Source organism: Hippopotamus amphibius, chromosome 7 (assembly GCF_030028045.1).
Source record: "Hippopotamus amphibius kiboko isolate mHipAmp2 chromosome 7, mHipAmp2.hap2, whole genome shotgun sequence".
NCBI lineage: Eukaryota > Metazoa > Chordata > Mammalia > Artiodactyla > Hippopotamidae > Hippopotamus > Hippopotamus amphibius.
In genome coordinates, this window is record NC_080192.1 from 123,265,805 (window position 1) to 123,290,056 (window position 24,252).

The window sequence follows — 24,252 nt, forward strand, 5'->3', positions numbered from 1 at the left end:
GAAGATACTTTCTGAGAGACTTATTAACTTATTTACAATTAGAATCCTTACCTAGGGCAGTAGAAAAAAGTTTTAAAAACAGTTAAAATAGTAAAAAGAGTTACCACTTCATTATTAAAAAAATAAATCTCTCTCCATCTACATGGATCTAAAATTCACACTAGGTATGCACATAAAGGAACACCACATACACTGATTTTATAGGATCTGTAGAGAAATCAAACCAACCAACAGCTTACCTTTGGTGCATGCACACAGCCTGTCTGTGCCCGAGCAGTAAATGACAGAAACAAATGTGTCCTGTTCCTTGGTGCCCTCCTTTTTGGGAGGTTCCACTTTGGCCAAAATTTCAAAGTTTGAAAGATCTAATATTTTTACATATCCTCCCTGAGTGGTTATTACCAGGTGTCCAAGAGTAGAAATATCAGACTTTTTTTCTCTCTCAATGCCATTCTTTGAGGTTAACTGCATTTCCTCAGCAGGTTCCTCATAGTCATCCTCTCGATTATCCAATATATCTGGTGGAAGCAAAATGAGCGAGGTAATTGTGTCCTGGGGATCTTTGATATGTTGGATTTTTATTGGCTCCTCTTCTAAAGTCACTATCCGAGTGGCATAATTCATTTTATAAAGTATTAAATATCCACCACTAACATTCCTCTGCTCAGGCTGAATTATCAAAGGAGTCTGTACATCTGCTGGTGATTCATGTTGGATTATACTAATATTTGCACCATTCACTACAGCAAGATTTGATTCCAGCTCACCTTTCCGTCTATTACATAGTGCAGAGTTTAATTTATTTAAATTATTCAAGGCCTCTACTTGATTTATTGCACTCAAGGATTCAACAGGGCATGTCCGCAGTCCTACCAATAAATGAATTCCATCAGCACATGGAGTTATTGAGTCTATACAAAGATTTTCCTCTTCCGCAAACTTTGGCAGCCTCAAACACTGAACCAAAGTCCCAGGCTTGGGAAACACAGAGTTCCACTTCTCAGAATCTGGAGAGGTAAGGTTGGCTGCTGCATCTGCAAACTGCTGAATATAAGTCACAGGAGGATCCTGCAACAACAATTGCTCCTGACTATCCAGCTCCATTTCAATAATCTGTGGAACTGTAAAACCATCATCATGCAAACTTTTACTCATTATACTGTTCATCTGTGAAAAGATTTTTCCTGCTTTCTCATCAGATTCCTTGATGCTATAAAGAAGCAAAATGGGTAAAGTCCTCCTTACCAGAGGAGAATTTAATTCTGAATTAGTGCAGGATTCATTGTCAGTTGACCCTTGTTCTGATATACTTTCACCCTGAGTTCTGCTTAAACCATCCAGTGACCTGTGAGAATTACTACTAATGGGTGAGGTAGCAGGAGATTTATATGTTAATAAACCTCCAGCTAATAAACATGGAAAGGGAATGTTGTGTTGTTCCTGGTGCTTTTCCTTTGTCTTTTCACTCTTAGAGTTGGCTAAGCAAGGATTTGCCCCAAGTTCTTCAAGATCCTTAACAGTATCTTCAAGCACATTTGCAACAATCTCCCACTGAAGCTTTTCTGGCTGCTGGAGGATGCTGAGTGCTGTTATATCAAGGCTCACTTCCATGGCTTCCTTCTGTGATGTATGTCCTTTGAAAAGGAACAATATTAATTACAAACGGCCTTGTGAATGTAAATCAAAATCTGTAGTATAATGCTTCCATTAATTTTCCTTTTTCTTTACTCATCTAGTTGGTACATATTAATTACATCGTTGAAGAATTTAAGGTCTTTTAAAGGAAATTTAATCAAACCTGAGATGAACCTTCTCAGGAAAACAACAGAGGTATTGAAGAGTCTCAAAAATCATCTTAAATTTAGAACACATTCTCCTGGCAATCTGTGAGCATAATCCTTTTTATTTAAAAAAAAAAAAAAAGGAGAATAAAAGGATTAAAGAATGAAGACGTGGACTTCTTTGGTGGCACAGTGGTTAAGAAACTGCCTGCCAATGCAGGAGACACAGGTTCGATCCCTGCTCCAGGAAGATTCCACATGCCACAGAGCAACTACGCCCGTGAGCCACAACTACTGAGCCTGCGCTCTAGAGCCCACAAACCACAACTACTGAGTCCACGTGCCGCAACTACTGAAGCCCACGTGCCTAGAGCCCGTGCTCCACAACAAGAAAAGCCACCACAATGAGAAGCCCATGCACAACGAAGAGTAGCCCCTGCTCGCTGCAACTAGAGAAAGCCCACAAGGAGCAATGAATACACAACAAGGAAGGAAGGAAAGAAGGAGGGAGGGAGGGAGGAAGAAAGGAAGGAAGGTCAGCCCATGTGCAGCAACGAAGACCAAACTCAGCCAAAAGTAAGCAAATAAATTTCTTTAAAAAAAAAAGAATGAAGACATTATTAATATCAAAATAACAGATTTCTGCCCTTCAATTCTAAACAAAAAATACGCTCAATATTATGCACCTGTCCTTTATGCACTTCGCAGAATATCCATGAAACATTACTATAATCTCAGTTCATCCCTCTCTCCCATCCCACCATGCTAATTAGCAGTTGACTGTCATAGTATGCAATTTAATTCTAACCTTAGCTCAGAAAAAAATAATAACTAGAAAAAAAGAGTTCCCAAAATTTGTCATTTTATGTGAAATATAAATGTCTTTTGTATTATCCGCTAATTTTTAGTTCAAGTCAACTACATCACATTACCCCTTACTGACCTTTTGTCTACCGTGTGCTCTTCAAACAGTTCCCTTACAAATAGTATAAAGGTCATTCCTCAGCCTCAATGCTCCAAAAATACCATCTCTCTCAACACAAAACCCTGAAGTAGATGTCAGTTAACCTCTAAACCAGATATAGTCTCTTGATACTGAATGTAACGTTTCGACCAATCTGTTTTGTTTCTCAATAGCACAAACTATCAGACAACATTATTAGCAACAATAATGTAAAGATCACCCTATGTAACTTGTGGAAATACAAAAAAAAAAAAAAAAACGGTATTGGTTTTACAATTTTAGATTAAGAAGAACACAGAAGAGTAAGGAAATAAGATAAAATAACTCAAGGTGATTGCATGAAAGTTTGAAAGTTACCCAAGTAAAGGAATGAGTAACAGAGATTCATGGAACATCAAACACTTGAGATATACTGAAAGCTCTGTTTACACCATTTTGGTTAAACATTTCATAAACAATATCTTCAAAATGCTCATGCACAGCTTTATCTAGACTTTCCCATTTTCTGAGTATAATCTCATTTCACATAATGCCACTATTAGCATCTAAAACTAAATCCATTTCTAGCTAAGCAGAAAAAACTTCAGTTATAGACTTAATTTACTTGTACTAATGAAGCTGTTTATTTAACCACTCATTTAACTATATCCATGTACATGCTTTATATTGCCAGGCAATATTTATATATATTTACTCATTTAGATATGAGGTTGAAAGTTGACAGTGAGATTTTTATCACATGTACTATACTATAATAAATCTTGAGGATACTAACTATCTATTGGACTAAACTGAAACTTACTTAACTGATTTTTTTTAAGTTATGGTAGCAAATTGCCAAGAAAAAGCTATTTTAGCCTACGTACATTTTAAAACAAAATAAATTAACTGTGAGTTACATATATTAACACACATTTAAGACAATATTCAAAATAAATGTCATGTGAGGTGAGATTATCCATTCAAAAAGAAAATATAACAAGTGGCAGTACTACTCTGCTTCTTTCCAACTATTTAAGCAATGTCTAGGAAACAGCATATGCCGTACATTCTCCTCAGAAGACTGACAAAGCACAATGACAACTGTCAAATACCGCAGTAAGGAAAACTGTTAATCTTTACTTGTCTCAGAATTTCTCAAACCTACTGGGCCGCAAAATAAATTTTTACAGAACATACCTAAAAACAGCCTGCAGTATAATATTCTTCAGATAATCATATTGGGAAACCCCTCTCTATTCTGCTTATTAGGTAGCAGCAACCCACAGTTCTGTCAAGCAAACTTCCAGGAGTTTTTAACTTAGGCATTTTCCTAAAACCATCAAATTTCAATCTGAACTATTCTTCAGTCTCTTGCCAAACAATCTTCCCCCTCTACACAAGAAGGTATGTATCCTTAATTCTGATATACAAACCAAGGAGCAAACTTTTCTCTTAAAATCATCTAGATACTTTCAAAAGTCATAACCTTCAATTAAAAAACAGATAAAAGTCAGTCTCCACTCACATTTCTGAAATTAAACATATTCTACAATTCTTCAGACCATATTATTCAATTTGACGGGAAGAACTTAAGAATTAGTAAATTTAAGTTCTGGAATAGCATCTATGATTTATTTCAGATACTTCAGGAAGAAAATAGATCTCCCATTAATATCACAAGCCTCCAAAATTCACCAAGTCTTTCAATATAAAAGATTAAGCTTAGAAGATATATATTTTACTATAAATGAACTATTTACACATCCTCAAATGAGGCAATTAAAAATTCTGAACTGGAAGGATTTTTTTTCTCTAAATATAGCTACCTTTTAATACCACATAAGGACACAATTCCCAACCCTGAATGAGGTAGCAAAGAAAGAGTCAACAAAAATATACGGTAATTTTCTAGGTGCAGGGAAGTGAAGTAAACAGGACTACAGAATCTAAAGGAAGTGTGAAAGGTCAAACAGGCATAGATGAAAAAGATAAACGTAGAAAAAGGATAAGGAAAAAGATCAATATGTAAGTTCTATAATTACAGAAATACCTACTGAGATCCTTAGACCCAGAGGAAAGAGCTAAGCTACAGCATACAAAGGAAAGGTTAGAGTTAGAACCAAAAAATTTAAGACCAGAAAAAGGAACATTTAGTTCAAATACCTCACTGTACAACGGAAAAACGGGAGCCCAAAGAGTTTAAGTGACTTGTTAAGAACAAAGACTTATTTTTTAAAAGAGTTCAAGCTCTAACTAGATCTCCAGACGGCCAGTGACCAGCGTATTATTTTTCTTTTTTTTTTTTTCAGCGTATTATTTTTCATTAGATTTTTAAAAATGCAGTAGTAGCCCTTTCTTTTGCAAAGGGATAACAAAGTGGAAAAAGAGCACTCTTCATCAGACTAAAATTTTTAAATACAATCAATTATTTTTCCTAAAGCTAATTACACATGTGTATATTATTGGGGGCAGTTTCCTAAATTTTTCTTGATTTTTTTCATTGCTAAGAACTACCTTAAAAGACAAATAAGGGTTAACCCAAAAATCAGTACAGTATTCTGTTTGGTGGTGTTAAAAAAGATTTTACAACAAATTAGAATTGAGAGCACCTGCTACTCTATACTAACTTTTGACATATAATTTTTAACAATTGAAATATACAAAACCAAGTATCCTCTAAAGAGATTTAATAAGTCATATATGTCCTTATTTCATGACATTTGACATTAGAAAATAGCCAAAATTTAGTAACAGTCACTTCTTTAAAATAGTGGGTACTGCCCAGGTACTCTGCTTTACATACTTCTATCTTAGTTCCCCAAATTTTAAATAACAGCTGTTAATATCACTATTTTATATAATAGGAAGTGCGATCAGACTGTAATAAGTGAAAGGGTTAGGATTCAAATTCTGATATAGTAAAACTATTTTCAGATGCCTTGCCTATAACTACATTAAAATATGAAGTATGCTCTTTTGCCTTAATATTTCATAAGTTAACGAACACGGCAGCATTTACTTGATGCTCTAATGTCTATGATTTTATACTTTAAAATTGACTATTCACCTATGTTGCGGGGAGAATAAGACATCATTAATAATTATTAATTATTAATTTAAATGTTACTTTTATTTAACAATGCAATACACAATACAAATAAACAATACATTTGGAAGAGTTTAATGCCCCTGACCTAAGTGACAAAGATTTATTTTCCTTTTAATTCCTTTGGCTCAAACAGATACTATTTAAATTTTAAGTATGAAACTATGTACACACTACTAATTCAAGATCTCTGATACATAATATTTGAGTTTTCTTTGTGTATTAGTGAAAATTTAGAGTTTGCACTAAGGAATACAGAATTAAGTGCTACTTAGCTTTACCTAGAAACTATATAAATGCAAGGATAGAAGAAAATAGATTATCTAACATTTTTTACATACCTGTCACAGAATCTGATCTGGAATGCTCTTCACTGTCTGAATCCTCCAGTAAATCATCACTTAAAATACAAATTAAAAATTAATTTCCATTTCAAAACTAAGTATACATAATGAGACAGTAAAGAAAAAGGTACAATGTTACAACCACTATTTTGCATCTCAAACATAAGCATCACACAACCAGCTTAAATGATATGTAAGTAGTATGAGACCCTAACTGATTAACAATGCTAATAATGAATCATCTTAAATCATTAAATAAATGTTTGCCTGAAATAGAATGTGGTAATCTTTTAAAGTTTACAATAGAATCTGTAGGAGTTCAACAAATGAACAGGTGTGACTAGGGACAGTCTGGGTAATAAAATGAAAACAGAGAAAAACAGCTAATAAAATCAAGCACAAGCTTCCAGTAGTAAAATTTTAATAACTATTCTATAAGTGAATTAAGAAAAAATTACCATAAAACGAAATAGAATAGCTGTATAAATATTGGTGTATGTAAAGTGTTTTCATACAAACATGCATTTCATTTATGTTTTGCTTTCGTTTTTTTTGCTAATTTGTAAGAGATTGTTAAGACCTCCTTGACAAGCAGGGAAACTACTACAACCCATAACTTAAGACACAAGACAAGACAATAGCTCCTCTTTTCCTCTTCACTCAGGTGGCCAAGAATTGCCAGACTCTCCCTTTGCATCCAACTTTATCCTCAGTCTCCATTGTTAGCAGACAGGAGAAAAGATTTAATTACAGACCACTCCAGCACAACATTAGGCAGTGTCTGCACTAACCATCAGCTCATTTACAGCAGTTTGAAAACTCTGATAAACTAAACTACAAAAATTAAAAGATACATTTCACAAAAAGGAAAAGTAATTCTCCCTTATTGAAACAAAACATTGCACTTCCACCTAAAATACCTAGGCATTTATAATATCATTTTATATGAAATGTAACCTGGTAATCTCCCTTAGAAATGCTTAAAGTAATGTCTGAAACTGGGGTGGGAAGATACTTACTTAGATATTTTTGGCAAAATTTCTGTGTTTTAGTTTTTTCAACTGGTAATAATTAACCATAAATCAATTTTGTGCTATAATTTAAAGATAACAAAAAGAATGTAGAAAAGATGAGCTGTTAATCAGCCTCAATACTAATTGGCTAGTTTCACAAAGATAGATATCTGGAAAAAAAATTCTAAGACGAAATATTAATGACTGGGAATTATCCAGAAGGAAGAAGTCCAAACCAACAAGACACAATAGGTTTTGAGGGCTTTTGCATTAAGAAAAACACCCCAATATTAGCCAGCTACACTGAGATAAAAGATAAAATCTGGTAGTAGTATATTTTAAAGAAGGAATTCAAGTGTCTTGAAGTTACAAAGAATGTTACAAGGGGTTGCCAGCTAACTGCCTTAATTAGCCCACCAAAAAAAAACTTTACTGCAAGTCTTCAAAATAAAATAATATTTTTAAAAGACATTATTTCTTGACAGCAAAAAGCTCATACTACTAAGTGATAAAATCATATGAGTAAAACCACTGAACTGTACACTTAAAGGGTAAACCTTATGTAATTATGCACCAATAAGTTTTTTTTTTAAATCACATGGGTTAAAAAAAACTATACACACCTAAAGGTTAACATGACTAGATGGTATGACAATGGGGACTCTATTTTTCTTCAATTTACTTCCATATATTTTCCAATACTTCTACAATAAGCATGCATTACAGTTGACCACTGAACAACGCAGGGGTTTAGGTGCACCAACCCTCCAAGAAGTGGAAAATCTGTGTATAACTTATAATAATTGCCCTTCCGTATCCGTGGTTCTGCATCTGCAGATTCAACCAACCGCAGATCGTCTAGTATTCACTGTTAATAAAAAAAAATACACATATAATTGAACTCACGCTGTTCAAACCCATGTTGTTCAAGGGTCAACTGTACTGGTAGAATAGACACTAGATGCACTAAAATCTTTTACATGACGTAAAACCTTTTCCAAAGTAATAAACATGCAAAAAAATATAAGTGGATAAGTATAAAATGCTTAGGTAAGATTATACATGCTAATACTATAGGTGTACCTTAGTTTTGACATATAACTAAGATAAATACTATGAGCAACTTTAAAGTTAAACTCAGGGAATTTTTGCAAATTTGAAAGACATAACATACAAATGAGACATCTCAACAAAAATGTTGATTCATTAAAATTAAATGCGTCCTAAAGAAACATTCTTCCTTAAAAAAATTCAGAACAAAGACAAATGTCTTCTAAGTAGAAACAGACAAAAGACAATTCCCAAGCAAGCTACGCTGCTAATTACTTTAAACTTCTTGGGTAAACTTTACTTTCTTCAATTAATGTATTATTCTTCAAGCTAATGAAACATAGCATATTTTATTTTTTTAAGCTCTTTATTGGAATATAATTGCTTTACACTCTTGTACCAGCTTCTGAGGTACACCAAAGTGAATCAGCTGTATTTATACATATATCCCCATATCCCCTCCCTCCCGTGACTCCCTCCCGCTCTCCCTGTCCTGGCCCTCTAAGGCATCACCCATCATCGAGTTGATCTCCCTTTGAAACACAGTATATTTTAAAACAAAATATACTATATATACTATATCTTGGGCCACAGAGGCAGAGGTAGTTTGACTCATTATATCCACTACCAATTCAACAGGAATCCTGCTACCTTTAGAGGAAAGGAAGTGCAAAGAAAGGGCTTGAAGCTCCACCTCTTTAGCTTCCTCCTACCACCCTGACACAGAGTAATCTCTGTGTATGACTCATTTCACACTTTCTTGGGACAAAAGGGTGCTTCTACCCTAGCAAGATTTTAAGTCTCTTAAGAAAGCAGGCAGAGGGATTTACATCTCAACCCTAGCACACTAGCTCAGATAACACCTGTCCACAAGAAATACTGGACATGTGTTTACCTAAAACGTACACTTTACCAAGGTATGTGTATGTGTGTGATCTTAAAACTACATCTTGTTTCAATCTTTAATCCTCATATTACAAAACTCTGAGTCAAAAGTTCTAATTAAAGTTAATGTTCAGGGCTTCCTAGGTGGTGCAGTGGTTGAGAATCCGCCTGCCAATGCAGGGGACACGGGTTTGATCCCTGCTCCGGGAAGATCCCACATGCCGTGGAGCAACTAAGCCCGTGCGCCACAACTACTCAGCCTGCGCTCTAGAGCCTGTGAGCCACAACTATTGAGCCCACATGCCACAACTACTGAAGCCCACGTGCCTAGAGCCCATGCTCCACAACAAGAGAAGCCACGGCAACGAGCAGCCTGCGCACCACAATGAAGAGTAGCCCCCACTCATCGCAACTAAAGAAAGCCCGCACACAACAACAACAACAAACACAAAAAAGACCCAACACAGCCAATAAAATAAATAAATAAATAAATAAATTTTAAAAAATAAATAGATATGTATCTATATATATAGATACACATAAAAAATAAAGTCAACATTCAGGACGTATCACTTTCATTATCTTCTATGAATAATTTTCCACTAATTTCTAAGAAAATCAAAGAGATCAAGCATGCTTACTTTTCAGTCCTATTGGCAAATATGGTCAAACTCAAGACAACAGTGGGCCAACTGCTTTCCCTTCAAGCTCTCACAGGGACTTAAAATAACTGAGAACACCATGAAGTTTTAATTGAGTCTGTTCCAGAGCTCGGATTACATTCTTTTCCCTACTCATAATTTCCACATACTATTAGCAAGAGGGACTAGACAGAGGTAAACTTCCCATTTTATACATTGTGAATTTTCCACTAATTTAAATAATAAAATAATTTCCATTAGTAAAGTTTTATAATACTTCTTAATCAAAGTGTATGCCACCAAATAGACTGTGAAGTAAAATGATAAATCACTATGGTGTAACACCAATCACACATCAGTAACACAATTAGTCCTGCAAGTGAAATGACAGATCTCAATATACCAGGACATCTGATCAAAGTTACACAGGTTCCATTTCACAATGCTACCTTCAGAATCTTAAAAAGTGGTAGCTGTTATTGCTTAGGACAAGGTGAGTGACTCATGGAACCCTTGATCCTGCCTACATGGGCGTACCGCAAATGTTGCTCTATAATCCTACCCAGTTCAGCTACGACTGCAGAGCTTCTTTGGAGGCAAGTAGATGAGATGGGATTATACTTTGACTCTCTTTCCCCCGCAGAGATCAAATACAGCCACAGAAATCGTGAATCTACAGAAAAAGCTGAATAGAATAGAATAGAATCCAGCACAGCAATTCTACCAGAATCTTTCCTTAGCAATAATTATTGTACTTCAACTCATTGCTGACTACTGATACACTTACTGTGTATCTCCTTGCCTAGCCATGGGTTGTTTCACTACTCATTACCACTTCTATATTTTAGGTGCTAATGAAAGAAGAGGAAATGAACCAAATGATTCAACTGCTCTCTGAAAAGATTTAGCAGAAGGTGAAATTACAAGTCTAATCTAAGGATTTCACTTCATTATTTAGACTTTATTTTTCAATGGGGTGGTTATTCCCAATTGGCATAGACTGAGATAGAAAATAAAGTATATTTTACAGACTATGTTGTTTGTGAATGAAAATTTCTTTCAAGAATCATACAATTATTTCAGATTTCTAACCAAACACTGAGTCTCCAATCTGTTGACCTAATAATGTTTTCTACCTCTTTAATTAGAACAAAGAGTATACAATTTAGGAAAAGAAAACACAACTTCTATAAATATTATTAGAACAAATTTACATACCTATCTCCTTCCAACTTTGGTATATCTGAGCAACTAGAGGAGTCTTCCAGCCATGCCAAAGTTGGTCTCCTGGATTCAACTGCTGAGCTTGGTTCTCCCGATAGAATAAGCTGTTGTACAATTGCTGGATCATATGCATTAATTTCAAACTTTAAGTGCACCTAAACAAATAAATGAAAAGCCTAAATTTACAACTGATTTTTTCTCAATTACTAATCTGTTACTTCAAAATTAAGACATACCTTCATAAGTTTGGAAACATCCCATATACATATCTTTCCTCGTTTCGTTGCAGCAGCTAAAAAGTGAGGGCAGCTCCCAGACCCAAAGCAAGATATTCTGTCAGTTCCATCCGTGCAAGGAAACTGTGCAGGACTTGTCGCAAGAGTGACTGACAATGGCACATTCTGTGTGTGCTCACCTTTCACAAAAGGGCAGTTTGGGGAATGTCTCTCATGTTCAGACCTTTACAAAAATTAAGGAAGGGAAAGTTTACTCAACAACTAAGCTGTTAAGTTTGTACACTAAAAGAGAACTCCATTATATTAAAAAAAACAAAAGTAATGGAACTTAAAGTATTCTTTAAAGACTAAAATATCAAATCGTTCCATTTTACTGAGATCACTCTAACATGTTAACCACTCACTTTAACAGCAATTGTTCAATTTAACTGATTACAAATAAAGCCAGTCTCAGATAATTTATATCATATAAACATATTGATAACATTGTTCAAACTTCTCATATTTCCTCACTCTGGTTTCCCACAGCTTTAAATAAATAACTACTCTGTTTCAGTTAAAAATTTTCCATGTATTGTACAGCATGGTGACAAGAGACAACAATATCATATTGTACATTTGAAATTTGTGAAGAGGATGTATCTTAAATTGAATATTCTTAACACACAAACACACACAAAACGGAAACTATTAGAGGTGATAGATGCATTAATTAACTTGATTATGGTGATCTTTTTACAATGTGTATAAATATTAAAACATCAAATTGTATACCTTAAATGTATATAATTATACATGTCAAAGATATCTCAATAAAGCTGTTTCTAAAATAAATAAATAAATAATCCATAGGTATACATCTACCTATCTATGTAACAGTGGCCACAACGGTAAATAGCATACAATAAAACAATAAATGCCATTCATACTGCAAAAAACTTTTTAGAAAAGATCTAAAAGCGAAAAGACCTCTAGAGTTCGGATAAAATGACATATATTAAAAACACAGAAATATACCTTTCAAATCACTATAGGACCCAATCAGACAAATAACATACCTCTTTTCAAAGAAACTTGAATACTACCTATAGATTGTACATTATTTCTTTCAAATAAATGTTTACTGAGCAAAAAAGAAAAATGTTAAATTAGTTTACTAGGAAACCCTAACGTGTATAATAAAAATAAAACACTAGGACAGATCAAGACTGGTATAGTGACTTGAAGAATTTTCTCAAATATTTAAAGCAGGATCAACTTAACACTTAAAAATTATCTGCCCAACTTTGTGACTACTTCATTTCTTTTTGGTTATTCTTTTTTTTCTCCTTTTTCCTTTCACTAGCTGCAATTACAAGGCATTATCTGAAATGTGAGAATGCTGCCACCAAAAAGCTTTTTTTAAAACCCATTTTTATACTTCCATGGCAAAGAAAGGAAAACTATACTTGAAAAATATTCCACAGGGTATACATATTTCTTTTTACACTGCACCTACAACTTACCTAAATCCATACATAAATCCTGGATAATTTACAATACACAAGATGTCTTACATTAATGCTTTTACATGGCATCTACAAGCAAATGATATTTGAACTGGATTCCGTCACAGCTAAACCCTAGGGTATTTTTCCCCTTTTCATCTTTCTCTCTTATCAGAGTTTTAACTTTTTAATTAAAATTGTACTTACACAAACAACATGACTATCCAAAATATAGCAAAAGACCCACTTCAGTTACAATATCCAACCGCCTCCAAGTAACCACTACTACGAATTTAACATACTTCTAAAATATTTTTATAAATTTACACACATACATGTACATACAGAAAATATAGGGTTTTTTCATTTTAAACAAACAGTATTATTATATGAATCATTCTACAACAGCTTTCCTGATACAATAACATATCTAAAAGGTATTGATGGTGATTAAGAGAGCTAACTGTTCATTTCTTTAACTGTTGGATCATAGTCAATTACATGAATATATTTTATTTAGCCAGTCCCCTCCTGATAGACATTTAAGATTTTCCAGGTTTTCACTACAGTGACCATTCATTTTGTGCCTCTTTGCACACAAGAGCAATTACTTCTCTAGTGCAGATTAGAAGTGGAATTGCTAGATAAATAAGGGGCCCCATTTTATTATTTTTTTATTTTTTTTAAAAGATCACTCATTTTTAAATTTTTTAAAGAACTTTATTTATTTATTTATTTATTTATCGTTTTTTTGGCTGCGTTGGGTCTTTGTTGCTGCACACACGCTTTCTCTAGTTGTGGTGAGTGGGGCTTACACATTGTTGCAATTCGCCAGCTTCTCATTGCTGTGGCTTCTCTTGTTGCAGAGCATGGGCTCTAGGCGAGCAGGCTTCAGTAGTTGCAGCACGCAGGCTCAATAGTTGTGGCTCAAGGGCTCTAGAGTGCAGGCTCAGTAGTTGTGGCACACGGGCTTAGCTGCTCCGAGACATGTGCGATCTTCCCAGACCAGGGATCGAACCCATGTCCCCTGCATTGGCAGGCAGATTCTTAACTATTGCGCCACCAGGGAAGTCCCTTATTTTTTCTTTTTAAACTTCAATCTCCCTCCAAAGTGGCTCTATCAACTCCCGCCATCAAAATATAAGAGTCCCATCTTCCCCTAAGAATGAAAAATCTTGATTTTTTTACTCCTTACAGATTCAGAAGGTACCCAGGCTCAGTTCCCAGCCCCTATCAGTCCCATTCCCTCTATCCATTTGGAGCACTGGCCCTAGGCCCCAGAGACTCTACCAACTTCTTGAGAGTTTGAGGAATCCTGAATCCCAGGGCAAAGAAAAGGTAGAACCCTTGACTTCCTCACCATATGAAGAAAAGATGGGTTTTAAACAGCCCAAGTTGGAAATCTGAATCAACTTTCCCATAGAAAAATATTTATATCATGCTACAATTTTTCAGGTGTGTTAAATTTTGAGGATCGGTCTAAGAAACTAAAAAAAATATATTAACATGGTTGCAGGGGAAAAAAAGTTCCAAACAGAACTTTAAACTAAATTGGAAACTGCTCACACTCAACTCTCAGTCAGCAGATACGACTTCATTTCTTCATATTTTCAGTACTTTCCAGGGCAACCTGGAATCCACATGCACACTCTAATAGGCTTTAGCAAGCTCACATGAGCTGACTGACATTCAGAGATCTCTAACTAACTGTAGTAGAAAGTAAGTGGTATATCTTAAAGCCAAATCTTGGCTCCATAACTTACTAGCCATATGCCCTTCACCAAACTTTATTTTCTTTATTTTAAAATGGTATAGTAATTCCTATCTCATAGAGTGACTGTAAGGATTAAACTGGAGAATATTCTCAGTTCCATCCTATAAAATGGAGATGATAATACCTACCTCATAAAGCTAGTGGGAGAATTAAATGAGTTAAAAATATATAAAATGCATAGGATGGTACCTGGTAAACCATATTATGCAAATATCTGCCATTATTATTTCTATTAATAGGGCCTCAGAGTAGTTATTGTAAAACTGAGGTTCCAACACATGATGTGTAATGTTCGACCAAGTTCTAAACCTTCATGCACTGGAATTCAAAATCACCACAGATTCCCTAGAATTACTTCAAAATTAGAAATGTAAATCATAAGGCCCTTCTCTGTGGACTCCCTATTGATGACCTGCCCTCAAAAGCACAAGGCTAACTGCTGAATTTAATCATGCTTTTTAAATTTATTTTATCATAGCCTTCCAGTTTTCAGTCAGAGTTTAGTTCCATCCTTTGGCACTTCTCCCACGCACAGATCTTGGGAAGTCAAAGACCTTAGAGATTCTATATGCCAAGTGATGTGACAGAGCATAGACAGCATTACCTCATTCTCTTAGGACAAAGGGAAAAATATAGATGACAAACGGCAAGACTATTAATAAATATAGATCAGAAAAATAAAATTTCGAAGCACATTTATAGAACTTAGCCTATTATGTTCAGAAAAATCAAGACTCACCAAGGTTCATCAGTAGGTTCCCAACAAACGAGACACACACTACAAGTAAAACACATGGCTCTATCATCTCCAGATGAGGCAGGCTGCAAATTTATAAAGACAGAAAAGGTTCATCAATATTAAAACTGCTTCTTGATAAAAACTCTTCTAAATAAGTTCATAATTTTAGGTAAAATTCCATACTGAGGAAAAGAAAATTAGCCTATACTATTAGGCTTCAACAATATACCTTTAATCCCCAAATGCTTATAAATGTGCTGCTTTATTTGAAAAACTGTGTTTCATCAGCAAATGACCACCAGATCAAACACGGAGACACACACATACTCAATCTCTGATCTAGCATCTTCTAACTGTATTATTCAGTATTTTAAATATAGTTAAGTATATGAAAGGAAATAGTATAACAGGTTTAGCATTAAAAACTGAATTCCATACTACTACATAGGAAAGGACAATTAAAAAGGAAAAGCAAACCAGTGAACATAATTTATGTAACGTTCTTTAAGACACATAGGACAAAATGACATATATATATATTTGTGTGTGTGTGTGTGTGTGTATGATCAACACCTGAACTGAAATATATCTCTGAAAACTAATATTAATATTTCTGAGTACTTACTTTGCTTAGCACTTACTATGCCTACAGCTGTAAATACATATTTTTAGAAGACTGAGAATAATCAGCCCCGAATACACATAGAAGATTCTAGGAAAAAAACCTATGATCTGATCTCTTTGCAAAAATGGAATACAGGGACTTCCCTGGCAGTCCAGTGGTTAAGACTCCACGCTTCCAATGCAGGGGGCGCGGGTTTGATTCCTGGTGGGGGAACTAAGATCCCACACGCCGGAGGATGTGGCCCAAAAAAACAAAAAAGAAAAAAAAGGAATACAATGAAAAATAGCTCAATGGAAAAAATATCAAGGCATCACTTAACAGAGACTGTTTTAGGAAATGACACCAAATAAAAAGGAAGAAGATAAATTATTAGGAAAAATAGTCCTTATTCAATCCTTAATTTAGGAAAATAATTTCAGGGATTCTAATATTAGCCAGTCTCCAAACAAATCTATCTTTAACTGGAAATCTGACAAACTTTGAATAAAATCTTCAAATACATATGGTTTTCTGATTTTATCTTAGTTTAAGATACTTCAAGAACACTTCAAGATAACAAAGGAATAATCACTTTTAAGATTCTTTTTTGGGGGTCTGGTGGCACAGTGGTTTAAGAATCTGCCTACCAATGCAGGAGACACAGGTTCCACCCCTGGTCCTGGAAGATCCCACATGCTGTAAAGCAACTAAACTGTGCACCACAACTACTGAGCTTGTGCTCTAGAGCCCACGAGCCACAACTACTGAAGCCGTGCACCTAGAGTCCTCACAGAGCAAAAAGAGTAGCCCCCACTCACTGCAAATAGAGAAAGCCTGCATGCAGCAACAAAAACCCAAAGCAGCCAATAAATTAATTAATTAAATTAATAAAATTAAATTAAAAAGAAAGAATACTCTTTTAAAAAAAAAGATTTTTTTGTGGTTTTTTTGGTCTTCATTACTTCACACAGGCCTTCTTTAGTTGTGGCGAGTGGGGACTACTCTTCGTTGTGGTGCATGGGCTTCTCACTGCAGTGGCTTCTCTGGCTGTGGACACCGGCTTTAAGCGCGCGTGGGCTTTAGTAGTTGAGGCACGAGGGCTCAGGAGTTGTGGCTCGTGGGCTTTGGAGCTCAGGCTCAGTAGTTGTGGTGCACAGGCTTAGTTGCTTCTCAGCATGTGGGATCTTTCTGTCGCAGGGATAGAACCTCTGTCTCCTGCATTGGCAGGCGGATTCTCAACCACTGTGCCACCAGGGAAGTCCCTTAAGATTCTTTATGACAATAACTTCAATGTATTCAAAGTTTAATTTAGTTCTAAAATTAAATAAGCATGCTTTATGTAAACTGACATTAATTATTAGATTTGTTAGCTTCTTTAGCAACAGCAAAACAGTGGTTGGCCAGTCTATATTGCTCAATTGATGTTTCCTTTTATTGGTTTATTATGCCTATCTAAACTCACTTTTAACTTCCTCTACTTTAGCTCAGTGAGGCTTTCTATAATCTCCCATTCTCATGTCTTTTTGTCACACACATCCTTACACTACACACCCTCCTCTTTTCCTACATAAAACTATGACTATTTTCCTTAATTATTTCTCTTTCTACATAATTTCTTAGTCAATCCTTCAATACATATGTACCCAAGTTACACTGTACTACCTACAATGTTGCTTCCATAGTTATCTAATACACGGGTAATTTGTATCCCAATAAAATTAAAATTTCAAGAGTAACTGCAATGTATTGTTTTTACTGCATTACCCTAATATATATTACTCTGTTACGAACGCATAAGTCAAAACTGAAAATAAACACACACCTAGAGAGAACACTTCTCAAGATGCAAATCTGGAGAATACTACCTACTTGTTGATTAAGTATATACATAAACATATTATATATACAATATATATCACGTATATAATCTGAAAGAAAATAGTTATAAAGCATTTAACTCAGTTATTGGTTACTTTTTTTTTAACGTTTTCCCCTTTCATACATAGCATGTGACATAGGAAGCAACCAATCAGTATTATGATCAAAGGTATAAGAACAAAACTCACATTACATACACACACCAACACAGAGCCAGGGTACATAAAATAATATACATGACTGAGAAAGTATTAAAATGTTGACAATTTTACTAAAGGCTGCAGAGTCATATTGAAAAAAAATTTTTGATAGCCTTATTTACCTGATGATAAAATCCAGCTTGAGCCATGGGATCTGGTTGTGCCCATCTATAGCCTACATGAGGCCATGAGGTAAATGTCTCCCGTCGATTAGCTTCACTATACATTAACGATCTAAAAGTAAATATACTTTATGTAACCAGTGTTAGGTACCAAATCACAGCAACACTACTATCTACCACAGAAGACAAAAGTTTACTGGATTATCAACAGAAACTGGAAATGTCTAATGGCCAAGTTCAAATTTGTATTTTAAATTAAAAATGATCAGTTTTAGGAATTTCCTGTGAACAGAGTAGGGAAAAAGAAATGTGATAAGAGGGCTACAAATGATTAACAATTCCAGGGGTAGCTTAAATTAATCAATGTTGCATAATTAGCAATCAGAGACCAGAAAAACCTGAAAATGTAGAGGCAAAGAACCCTGTGCTTTCATAATGTGACAAGTTTTGCATAAATGGATAAAACCACAACCAAAGGAACAGTAGTTTTATCTCAATGATATTGAGAAAGTACATTTAGTTTAATTTTTTTTAACATAGAGAGCAATTTATATGTTCTTTATCCACAGAAATCCTTTTCCAGGAAACTTGAACTCTGCAGGGAATTATCAAAAAAAAAAAAAAAGAAAAAGAAATCTTCACATATATTTTCATTAAAATTCATTAGCTCACTCAGAGTGAACCTGTAACAACACTAGAGTATCTTTTTAAAGGAGACTACCAAAATTAGAAAAGTCCAAACAGCTTCAAATAAGAAAGGACTGATAAGCAAAGCTTCCTCTTCCTAACACACAAGTGTGAATGATTTAAAAAGAGAGAGAGAAAGCAGTAAAGGTCACCACAAAGAAACCAGAAAAATACTTTTCTTTAAATTCTTCCCTTAAATTAGTACAGTTTCCTATAATATTGCTCGTGAGCTTTATGTTTAACTCATAGTTGTGTTTTGATTTGGGGAAAAAAAAATTGTTGGGTTAGAAAAGTTTTATCATCTACAGGCTACAGATGTCTTCAAAGATCTGTGTCAGTCTTAAAACAGAAAACCTGTCCGCTTAGCTATATTACCAAACAAAACAGCAATAGCATCCAGTAGACCCTTACTCAAACCTCCAACAGACCTGAGTTCATCAAGGTTTTCATAAGGCTCCTAGATTCACATTTAACGAAATAAACACCACAGGCTATGTCCAAATTAATACTTTGAGACATTTTAACACCTCCAGAAACACTGAAAATCCCACCTAATGAATACATTTTCTAAAATAAACCATTTACCACAGCTTGCACTGATTTCTTTAGAAACTCTCCTACTGATTGCAAAGAAAATAGCTCTGAAATTATAATCTTAAGATAGGCATGGCTCTCAGGCAAGAAACATTTATTCTAAGTACATATTTTTCCTTTACTTTCCCCTCTCCAGACATATTCCACAGAGTATTTTAATGATAGCCACAGCACATATCGCCTGACAGTTATTAAGATTAAAAATGAGTCTCTACGTTTTGCCCAAAAGTTAGAGATAGCAATATTACTCTGGAATACAAAAATTCTTCCCAAATGTTAACAACCAATAGAAGTTATTTACATAATAATAAAATCACTTTAAAAAAGGGCAGTTGATTAAGCTGTTTGTTTACAAAGGGATAAACTAATAAATACTGCAAACCAATATTATATATACATGTATATGTGTGTGTATGTATTTATACATATATATAAAAGAGCTATATGGGAATTTCCCGGCTGTCCAGTGGTTGGGACTCTGTGCTTTCGTTGTCAAGGGGGGCGGGGCTATACTTCAGATAACAGAAGTTAAAGGTTAACTCATTCAGTAATATTTTTGCCACATCAGCAAGTACTGTTTATAAATGTACTTCAGAAAACAACATAGTACAGCTGATTCACTTTGGTATACCTCAAAAACTGGTACAAGTGTAAAGCAATTATATTCCAATAAAGAGCTTAAAAACAAACAAACAAAAAACAGCATAGGTAGTTACAATTCACATTCAATGAAAAAGTGAAAATGTAAAATGCTACATGGGAAGGGAAATGTAAACTTATCAAAACTGCTACATTTAATATCTCAGTAAAGCATTTCTAAACTTCAGTACTGATAAATTTTATTTCAAATAACAACTCATTTAAGTTTTTCAATGAAGGTATTACTGACTTTTTAGTTACTTTTATACAAAGCAGAACTCCAATAAATCTCTACTGAAGAAAAATAATGATTGAGATATGGTTTTTTTTATAATACTCTGTTTAAATCCAGGGCAGGCAGCATAAAAATCTTAATTCAAAATTGCCCTAGAAAAACAGAAACAAACAAGAAACACACAAAATTGCCCTAATTGCTTTTTTAACTCTGTTCATTTTTTAAGTAGGAAATAGTATATGGCTCTTATATTCATATTCTGGCACAGTCTCTAATTTACCAAAATTTATGCCAAAGGTCACAAAATTTCATCAAGGCAAAATAATTCTTATATATTGAATAATTATAATATTTTCAAGTTGACTCAAATATTTACTAAGCAAGTAAGAAGCTGGAATTTAAAAAATATAGTTTCTTTAAAATGTATATATATATATATATATATATAGTTTCTTAATCCCTTTAAATACTTTCCAGGCACCAACACTTTAATAACAGCAATTCAAGGAGTAGTTTACTTCACTTCAGTATTTTGATAGAAATAAAAATCTTAGTGGTTTTCAAAAATATTTTGTAATTTTTTAATCATAATCGAATTTAACAGTTATTCTTCATTAATCAAAAAACTAATCAATTCAATCTCAACGTCACATCTCTTTATAAGCAAGGTCATACCTGTCCACAGAACGGCCTGGCCCCACCCCTAGTTCTGGACGTGCAGTAGGTAAGAGGTAAGACAATCTGTCCATCACTGAGGACGCCACAGGTAAGGCAGCAACATTTTGATTCAGTTTCTTAAGTTCATTCACAATGGCACTGGCAATGGACTTCAACACATGATGAGGAAGATGAAATGTAACTGTGGCCCACTGAAAGAAAATAGGAGTGTAAGCAAAGGAAAAAATACTTAACAGTTTTCACCAAAATCATGACATACACTATAAGATCAAAAACTATTTACAGTCTCAAGTCAGTTCACTCCATTAATTTATCATTTAGAGTAAGAACCTGAAATTACATAAAAAATGAAACCATCCTGAAAAAGAAAGTTAAGAACCAGATGGTAGCACATCTTACATATCTCCACCACAGTTAAGGAAAACTAAAATCATCTGTCATTTTTCATATTCCTCCAGCACACACACAATGTTAAACACAAACTAGGCTCTCAAATATCTCCACTCATAAAAATATAGTTGTACAATTCATCACTACTGGGTTATATGAGGATTTACTTCGGATTAGCGGTTTCTTTTGTATTTTTGTTGTCACTATAATCCAGCAAAGTATCTAAAAGCATAGACTTTGTTGTCACATAGACTTGGATTCTAAGCCCAGCTTCACCATCAACCATGAGCCCCTGGTCAAATTAACTTCAGTTTCATGCTTCTGTGAAATGGGAAAAAACAAATACCTACTCACATAATGCTCTTATGAGAATTCAAGTGAGGATTGGTACAGTGTCTAACAGAGTAATAAGCATTCAATAAATGTTAACTACAATTATTTAATATTAAAATAATTACTTAAGAAGTCAGACTGCAAAAAATGCTAAGTATTATTCTCCAAGAGAAATAAGTCTATAAAGTAATTTCATCTTTATGTCCTGTCCCTGTTTGCTTATGAGTTTCCGTTCTAATACACTCTAGGCGGCCTAAATTACTACTTATCTATATTACAGAAAAAACCTGTAGCCAGAAACATGATTTCAATTACCTGAGAGAAAGAGAAGCTCTTACTTTGTTTCTAGATCTAATCTGTTCACAGATCCAGAGCCTCTTGGCTGAAACAGAGGCCAAATCCTCTTGAGAAAGGATCCTACCACAATGCCCCAACTCTATACTGTATAGCATACTCCACGCCTTCCTCAAAGGCACCTGTGGACATTCACTATCGTGCACTAGGGAATAGAAAATATAGTGATCTTTCAGGCATCACAAGATAGTAGCATTGAACTGACCTAAAACATCACTGTGGTCCACAAGTGAAAGTGGGGACTTACAATGGTGAAGTGATTAACGGAATTTGGGCCCAAAGCTGTCTCAGTGAGCTCTGTGGATCCCCAGACCTATCTTGTAGCTATTTCTCTAGTTCCCAAATGTACAACTGGAAAAGAAATAGAATAGGCAACTAGAAAAATTCCTACATTGTTTCTCTGATCCTCTTGGAGGACTACTAAAGTAAAAAAGGCCAAGTGGAAGCCCCTAGAACTTCCATTTTTTTTCTACAAAGCTACTAAACAAAAGCAATGCCACATCCTGAGGAAATTTCTGAGATTAATGTCACTATACTAGACTTGAAAGACAGAGAGATAATCAAATTATCTCACCTCCATTTAACTGATCTATTTGGCCCACACCAAATGTAAATAAATCTTGAAAAATGACTGGACTGTAAAATCAGGTGATGACTTCAACTGCAGCTGCTGTTCCAGATGAGGTTATTTTTACTGAAGCAAATCAACAAATCCCTTGATATTTGGTAGGTAGTTACAATTCTGTCAAATACTTTTTTGGTCATACTTTTTTGTCTATACTAATTTTTAGCACCATCCAAAAGCTGACTGCTTTTATCTGGCAGAAACAATAAATCTGCACAGTCTTACCCGAAGACTCAAGCTATTTACCATCATCTAGTCTGTAGAGATCCTGATCAACCTAACATCCTGCAGATCACCACCTTGGTCTACTACACAACCACACTAACTGGTCCAGATGAGGGGGCAGTAGCAAGCAACCTAAATGCCTTAGTAAGACACATGCAAGCCAGAGGGAATCAACAATCCCCAGAAAAACTCAGGGTCTGACAACCTTTGTGAAGTTTCCAAAAGTCCAGTAGTCTGGGCATGTCAGGATATTTCCTCCAAGGTTAAAGATAAGTTGCTACAACTTGTACATGCAAACGATGAAAAAAAGGCACAATGCTTATGGATGTAAGTGCATTTTGGACCCAGTGTTCAGCAGATTTGAGTATGCTGCTCTAACTCAATTATCAAATAATACATAAGGCACAGAACAAGAAGCCCTGCAGCACATCCAGGCTGAATCGCAAGATGCTCTACTACTTGTACCTTGTGAGCATATTCAACGACACTAGAAGTGTCTGCTGCAAATAAAGATGCTACAAGGAGTCTCTGGGACAATTACATAGCAGAATGCTAGGGCAAAGCCACGTCCTCTCCTGTAAATAACTCTTCTTTTGATAAACAGCTCCTGGCTTCTTAGTAGTCCTTGACAGAAATACCTAGCCATGAGACAAATGTCTATGCAATGAGAGCTGTTCACCACAAACTAGGCGTTATCTGACACACCAAACCATAATACTGGGCATGAGGGCTAGCCTTCATTAAGTGGTTTATAAGAAATCAGTCTTGAGAAAGTCCAAAAGGCAATTCACTTTTGAACCAGTAGAATAATCAAGTAGCTCAGGTTTCTACAATACCTACTCTTATGATGACTCCTTTCTCATTCCACATTGATGGCTTCACAGGGAACTCCTAATGATGAGATAACTGAGGAAGAAAACCTTTAGCTATGAGATACAGATGATTCTATACATTATGTTGGTACCATTCCAAAGTGGATGGCTGCAGCAACACAGTCCCAATCAGGACAGTGATGAAGGTGAATCTTCTCAGTGGGCAGAATTTCAACCAGTACATTTGGCTGTTCTCTGTATGGACTGAGAGCTGGCCAGAAGTAAAGGTCCTCACTGATTAATGGATGGTAGCTAATGTTTTGGCTGGATATTTAGAAATTCGGAAAGATAAGGACTGGAAGATTGTTAACAAGGAAGTCAAGGGTAAAGGTCTGTGGACAGACCTCTCAAAACAGTGTGAAAATATTTGTGAAATATGTGAATGCTCATCAAAAGGCATTCTAGAGGAAATGGACAAATTATACACATTATATGAAAGTCACCCTCTCACCATGGCCACTCCACAGCTTGCTCAATGGACCTGTATGCAAAATGCCATGGCAACAAAGAGCGAGAGTATGCACAGGCCCAACATGAACTTCCTCTCACCAAGACTAAGCAGGCTAAAAGCAGGTTAATCTGCCAATGGC

The 24,252-nt window shown here is 35.0% G+C and overlaps 1 protein-coding gene across 10 annotated transcripts in view; it reads right to left on the minus strand.

Moving 5' to 3' along the window:
* BIRC6 (baculoviral IAP repeat containing 6) overlaps positions 1-24,252 on the minus strand; it is a 230,619-nt gene that overhangs the window by 168,341 nt on the left and 38,026 nt on the right. For all 10 annotated transcript variants that reach the window (XR_009054583.1, XM_057740742.1, XM_057740738.1 and 7 more), the window contains exons 4-10: positions 20,861-21,054; positions 18,031-18,142; positions 15,227-15,309; positions 11,227-11,449; positions 10,985-11,145; positions 6,175-6,233; positions 240-1,634 (exon numbers count right to left, since the gene is read on the minus strand). Coding sequence is in view for 9 of the 10 variants with exons in the window: in XM_057740742.1 (XP_057596725.1) it covers positions 240-1,634; positions 6,175-6,233; positions 10,985-11,145; positions 11,227-11,449; positions 15,227-15,309; positions 18,031-18,142; positions 20,861-21,054 (2,227 nt within the window). In the remaining variant the exon portion in view is untranslated. The remainder of the gene's footprint in view (positions 1-239; positions 1,635-6,174; positions 6,234-10,984; positions 11,146-11,226; positions 11,450-15,226; positions 15,310-18,030; positions 18,143-20,860; positions 21,055-24,252) is intronic.